The 7,015-nt window shown below is 35.4% G+C and overlaps 1 protein-coding gene across 1 annotated transcript in view; it reads right to left on the reverse strand.

Moving 5' to 3' along the window:
* Window positions 1-1,138: 1,138 nt before the first annotated feature.
* Window positions 1,139-7,015, reverse strand: part of LOC105457346 (forkhead box protein J1-B-like) — a 10,167-nt gene continuing 4,290 nt past the window's right edge. Inside the window, exons 2-4 of the mRNA XM_011701962.1 lie at window positions 3,578-3,881; window positions 2,801-2,979; window positions 1,139-1,927 (exon numbers count right to left, since the gene is read on the reverse strand). Coding sequence (XP_011700264.1) covers window positions 1,445-1,927; window positions 2,801-2,979; window positions 3,578-3,833 — 918 coding nt within the window. The 5' untranslated portion in view covers window positions 3,834-3,881 and the 3' untranslated portion in view covers window positions 1,139-1,444. The remainder of the gene's footprint in view (window positions 1,928-2,800; window positions 2,980-3,577; window positions 3,882-7,015) is intronic.

The raw sequence follows: 7,015 nt of genomic DNA on the forward strand, positions 1-7,015 counted from the left end.
TTTCTACATGTTTACACGTTACATTGGTCGTATGTACGTACTATATACGCACTATATACGTACTATACGTCGCGGAATAAATTATAATAATTTTTTTCGTACACCCCCACACGTTTGATAGATTGATAGAATGTATCGAGAATTCTCTACTTTTAATTAATAAGCAACTGTAAATTTTGATTAATTGTCATAACGGTTCATTTTTGTTGGAAATGTAAGATATATGTACATAAGTAGATTAAATTACAGATTGAATCAATGCAGAGTAGTTAAAGAAAAAAGTTTTTGATATAGTGCATTACTTTAATCTATATCGCACACGGATAGTAGTGCAATATGAAATAACCATTTCAGTGTATGAAAGAGAAAGAAGAAAAGGGAAAAAAGGTTCACAATGAATTCACTTCTCGCTTCTCGCGTCACAGTCCAATGCGGTTCCAGTGAGGAAACAATAGGAGCTTTAAGACCATCTGCCTAGGCGCGCTTGGATTGCGACACACGTTACGATTATTCGGTTATATTTTTGCGCCTGTTACCTCATTGTTAAGGAAGAAGAAAGAAGATATACACTCGCTTTTCTCTCTCTGGCCTTTCTTCCCTAATGACATTTCCGTCTCACCACTACGACTTCGGCCGCAAGTGAATCGTGTCATTTCGATTACGAAATTAATATTTTATATTTTATATAACAACACACAATCAAATTACTGCATCCGCATGTTCTTGGACGTTATTGTTTTCTTAGAAAAATTTAATACTGTAAGTATTAAATTAGTTAAGTTTTTAAAAAGAAAATAATTACTTTCTTTTTAAGTATATTACAAAAGCACTGTTGTCAGTGCACTAATTTAATATTTACATTATTAAATTTTTCTCAGGATTTAATCTGGGAATAGTCATCTAAAGTAATTTTTACGCCCCAGCAACGAGATAATAAAAGTCATAGTACCTTTGTTTACTGATCGAAAATCCTACCTATTTTTTTATTTCTCTTTTTTTTTTAAATATTAAGTAAATCTATATACATAAAACAATCTTAAATATACGAATAAATTATAGAACAATCAATAATATACAATACGTAATTAATAATAGTGATTTTTAATTGGGGTGTAAAAATCACTCTAGTAATCGTTTACACGAAAAAGAATATCTAAATGCCTATTCTCTGATTAATAATAATTACTGTTCACACGTTTTATCGTAATCGCGGTACGTGAAACGAAACGTTCTCGCGAATTTCAGTGGAATCAAAGATTGAGATTACTTTTGGTTTATCTGAATTTCGGAAAATGCTGTTATTTACATCATCATTGTGTAAAATAAGAAATCGAGGGAGAAAACGCTTCCGTTCCGTACGAAGAACTGATGATTCCTGAGAGTCTGCGAAAAGGAGGGAGAAAGAGAGATGAGAAAGGGAGGGTATTGGGAGGAGGAGGAACGTTTAGAGAGTGTCCAAAAGATCGAGAAGCTCCAACTGATTATTTTCATCCCAACCGGCGATCAGCAAGCTTGTAAAGTCGTCCTCGCTCAGGCTCACCTGCGTCGACTCCGGCACCTCTGACAGACTGTCCGGGATGGGGGGTGACACGCTACTAGGCGGAGTTTCGTACAGGGTGTTGGACAGACAGCTGGTGGGCGGCGTGCAGCTGCTACCGGTCTGAAGGGCGTTGAGCGTCGTCGTGGCAGTCACTGCCGCCGTTGCCGCTGTCGCTGTCGTTGTCGTCGTCGTTGTGATCGTCGTGGAAGGAGACTGCTTCTTCGTGCCCCGAACCCGCTGCGAAATTGCGGAACGGCGCCTAGACCGTTTACCCTCCTCCATTCTTTCAAGATCCAGCTTCCAAAAGCCGCCCTTTCCCGGCTCGTCTTTGGAACGTGGCAGCTTTACGAAGCACTTGTTCAACGAGAGATTGTGCCGAATCGAGTTCTGCTCGAAATAAACGATAAAGATATTATTAGCGTTATTATCAATGATGTTCAGTACTGAAATAGTTTGAAACCGATTCGATTCTACTTGAAATATAAAGCACAAAAATCTAAGTGACACATATTTTTTTATATATGTCCCAATCTGAGATATTTAAAGGATGAAACTACCCTTCAAAGATAACGCTTCAGTTCGATTTCAGACAATTATCTACGAAACGATGAGATGTATAAAAAACGTTTTAGACAAAATTTTTATGATTTTTTAAATGTATTTATAGCTATATATTTAGATTTTTTGAAAATTTAATATTTTTCAAAATCCCTCCTTATTACTGTAATAAAATATAAATTTTTGCTAAGAGTAAATTTTGTAAAATAATTTTGTCATATTTATCATTGTTTACAAAATTTTCTTTAATTTTTATTCTCAGCAAAAATTATTTAAATTTCAAGTAATAAGAGGAAAAGATGTTTTGAAAAATATTAAATTTAAAAAAAATCTAAATAAATATAAAATACATTTAAAAAATCATATAAGTTTTATCTAAAACATTTTTTATATATCTTACCATTTCGTTTATAAGCGTTTGCATGAAATCGAATATAAGCGTTATTTCTCAGGGGATGATTTCACCCTTTAAATCTCAGATTGGAATCACATATTAAAAAATACGTTTTTTAGATTTTATGCTTAATAACATTTCAAGAAAAATCGAATCGATCTCGGTCAGTTGTAACAGGTTTCTTGTTAGAAAAAAAAACATTTTTAATTAGATAACTAAATGTATTTAATTATTTAGATAACATATATTGTTGAATAATTAAAAAAACAAGATAAGAAAAATTGGAAAAAACCATCTAGTCTTTTTACCTGCCAGGCTGGATCAGCGTACTTGTAAAACAAGAAATTCTCTCGGATCCAAGCGTAAATATTTGAAAGGGAGACCTTGTTATTGTTGGCGCGCATCGCAAGACAAATGATAGTGGCGTAGGAGAACGGCGGCTTCGCGTCAGGATCCGTTCGATACTTCTCGGCATTTTCCGCGAGATCTAATAAAGACGCGAAATCGAAAGAAAATTACTCTCTCAATTGTACAATATTATTATAAAATGTATAAATATTTTTAGAAGATCGGTATATCGATATATCTAAATATAGTTACTTGTAAAATTGATCAAATAATTTAAATATTTTATAAAGTTGTCAACGAGAAATAAGACAGACTAAATAAAATAATTTAATAAAATAAATAAATAAATAAAATGAAAAATAAATAACCTTTTTTAGTACTAAATATATCAAAATAAATGTTTATATAATTTGTATCTTTCGGATAAATACAAACAGCATAAATTTATGAAATCAATCTAGAAAATCAATTTCTAAATAAATTCATATACAAAAATATTAGGCACTAAGAGTTAATTATACTTTGAATAATGCTCTTTTCGCTTACTTGTGTAATTATTTACATATTGGTCGATTTTCACTCTTATTAAATAAACTTTTATATATTTTACGTATTTTTATATATTTCATTTATAAATAATTTTTCGTGATTTTCGAAATTTCATGTATGATAATAATGAAACTGCGTGCACGGGTGTTGCACTCCCGTTCTGAATAAAATCCTTAAAATCTGATTACCTAGTTCGGCCTTAACCAAGGGCGACAGCTTCTTCGGGGGTTGGCGGGCGACCGGCGGCGGCGATGGCGAGCAGGGTGGCGTCGGCAGACCGGACGCACTGGTGATATCCAACGACTGCAGCCAGGAGAGGCTCGTCAATTCGGCTTCGACTCCATCGTAGTCGTCTGTGCTGTCCATGCCGGTGGTGGTAGCAGCGATGGCAGGCGAGCTATCCTCCTCCGTCGATACTTCAACTTCCGCTAGGTCGATCCTCATTTTTGCCGTCTCTCATCACCCGCGCTAGCGTGCCAGCGCGATAAGCGCCTACGCAAAACAATAGTTTTCCCGTTAAACAGCGTTAATTTTTTTTCGAGAGGAGCCCTTCTAGTGTTTTAAAAAATTATCGAGGAATCCCGGCTGACCCGGTCTAGGCTGACAGTAATTGAATTATTCAAGTTAAGCTTCGTAAATTATAGACAATAAGGGCGCAAACGATTTTGTTTGGAAGGCAACAATGACGAGTCGTTGAAACGCACTTTTCTGTCCACTCGAAAGCTCGCAAGTCAATATCGTGCGATACGAGAAGAAGCTGATGTTCCAAAGTTGAATTCTAACTGTACGGTTTTTCCGAACTGCTCACGCGATACTTAGAAGTCGTGATTCATCGAACTTGTAGAAATGTCACCTGACGTCATGAAAAATGACGACCGCGCGTTTGGAATAAAACTTTTCCTTTTCTTCTTTATTTCATTATACGCACTAGTATTACGCATCGTAGTATGTATTAAAAATTTCTATTGAAATACACAAACTTTGATCGAGAATCCACGCTTTTCGGGAGGCAAACGGTGTCAGAAGATAATGCGTCACTCGTTGAGCTCGTTCGCGGAAAGGCGCAACATCGATTACAATCCCACAAGCGAACAGTCTGCGTCGGCAAAGGGAGACATTTTTCAAAAATAGCGATACCACGCGCGAAACTGAAATTATTTTACGTTATTTCCCCGCGAATAGAGACAAAGTACGAGCGCGTATGTACGAAATAAGCGATTAACGACGACTGACTGCGAGTGAGAGAGTGGCGTGCACACGGCACGGTCGGGCGAGTTCGACTGGTGGTAGCAAAGGGGTGGAACGCGCTTGCAGACTGGCTGGCTGGCTAGACTAGCAGCCTACCTGCTTACCAGCGACCTGACGGAGGCACCTTGGTGTGCGCGTGTGGTGACAGGTGCTAGGTTCCCTCTCGCACAGGTGGACCATGCACACGCGCCGTCGACCAGACCCACCGACGACCCTCTTTCCCTTTTCGTCGACCCTCCCCTAACTGAAACCAACGGGGGAGCTCACCCTCGTGATTCCGATCGTGGCGAGTATACGTGTACGATGTGGCGACGCCGAAATATTTTAGGTCGCAGATGACGTATGTCGATAAGGCGATTATATTAATTGAAATTAAGAGATACATCGGTTATATAATGCGCGTTCTTGAGCGATAGACGTCTTGAATCTTTCGAATGTTTCCGAATATTTTGTTATCATTGTTCAAAGATCAAAATCGTTCCAAATATTATTCAAAACTGAAAATAGTGAAAATCTTGAAGAATCTTAAAAATTTTGAATGCTTGAAACTTTTGAGTCTTTAAACGTCTATAGAAAATTTGTCCTTTGATTTATATTTAAATTTAGATTATAGATTTGTATTTAAATCTCAAGTATTTACAGGTTCTTACAAATAAAATTGTTGTTGTCGGCGAGTAAAATAGAGAATAAAATTCAAATATCATCTTGTAAAGCAAAAAATGTATTGTTAAAACATTCAAAGCTTTCAACAAATTCAAGACTTAAAATAAGCAAAATTTTGCAGGAAGCTTTCAAAAATTCTTTAGTATTGAATGATATTCGAATAATATTCAAAAAATCGCCAAAATTTTCGTTAGATTTTCAAAATAATTTAACGAATCTTGAACCCATTACTAATTCTAAATTTTCGTGAACTAATCTTTAAAAAAAATAATATTCTTATCTTTTAGAAGAATTTAAACAGATAAATTTGACATGTGTTATATTCACAGATCGTTCGATTTTGTTCTAACTATGCTAATATCTAATACATAAATATCTTTTAGATTATTTTTTGTATTAAAGTAAAAACATATAACGTATATTTATTTTCATAGAAGATTTTTGTATAATTACTGCTTGTTTGTATTTATATCCAAATATCTGGAAAATGCTCAAACATTCGATAAAATTTATAGAAATTTTCTTGCTTTTTACGAAAGGCGATTAAGATTTTACATTTTCCGAATGTACTATCTACGAGAACGCTTCTATCTCTTCCAAGAACAAACGGACGGAGGCGATATATTTCGGACGCACATTTCGTCCTGTCAGTGCTGTGTAGGCGGGGGGTGGACGCAGTTTGCCCACTCGCCTTGGTACAGGTGCCTCCATTGATCGAATCGAGGGAGGCAGCGACCGCCAGTTACGATAAAGCCACGAACGAGAGAGAGGGGTAAGAGCCACGGCCATTCGACCGAGACGAGAGAATGGCGCGCAAGATTCACCCCGGACCTCATCATCATTGGTCGGCGTCCATGCGGGATCGTTAGCACGAGATTCGTTAGCCCTGCTGAATCAACACAGACGCGGGATAGTCGTGTACGATACGTACACGTAGACGCTTTTGGGCGTTTTACGGAGGATTGACCCTCCTCCGAGAGCGGAAGAGAAAATATCACGGAAAAAATACGTCTTTGCAATAAAACTGAAAGTTCTAAGAAGACAAACTCTTCCGATTTCGAAATGTGTGAACTTTTTTATTCCAATGGTAGTACTTTAAATATACACTGCGCCGACCAAAAGTTTGAGATCACCATTAATCGAAAAAATGTATAAAATTTATAAATAATTTATAAATTTATAAATAATAAAATCAAACTTATGCATTATAATTTAACAATTTTTATTATTATACTCCATATTTTATACTAAACTAAAAAATAATAAAATATATTTGAAAGTTTTACAGAAAGTATTTGTTTACAAAGAAAAGTACTAAAAATAATATTAGATATTTTTTTCGTTAAAGTAGTCATCCTCATATTTAATTATCACTAATCTCTATAATCTACAAGTTTAAATTTTAGTTTTTCTGACGGAAGATTCTTTTACACATCTTCTAAAGTAGTCCATAGTTTAATTTTGGGAAAAAGATTTTATGATCGTAGTCCATTTAAAATTAAACAATACTATATTAATCACAACGTGTTAAATATAATGTGTGTCTATAATATTTATTTACTTAAAAGAATATCGAGTATCTGAAGCATGAATCAAACTTTTAAGTATAGTGTTTCACTAGAATATTCTTAAATTTATTTATATGTAGTTTCAAACTTTTAGCCTGTGTGTGTGTGTGTGTGTGTGTGTGTGTGTGTGTGCTGTCTCTTATACAC

This window comes from Wasmannia auropunctata, unplaced genomic scaffold (genome assembly GCF_000956235.1).
Source record: "Wasmannia auropunctata unplaced genomic scaffold, wasmannia.A_1.0 LD335267.1, whole genome shotgun sequence".
Taxonomy (NCBI): Eukaryota; Metazoa; Arthropoda; class Insecta; order Hymenoptera; family Formicidae; genus Wasmannia; species Wasmannia auropunctata.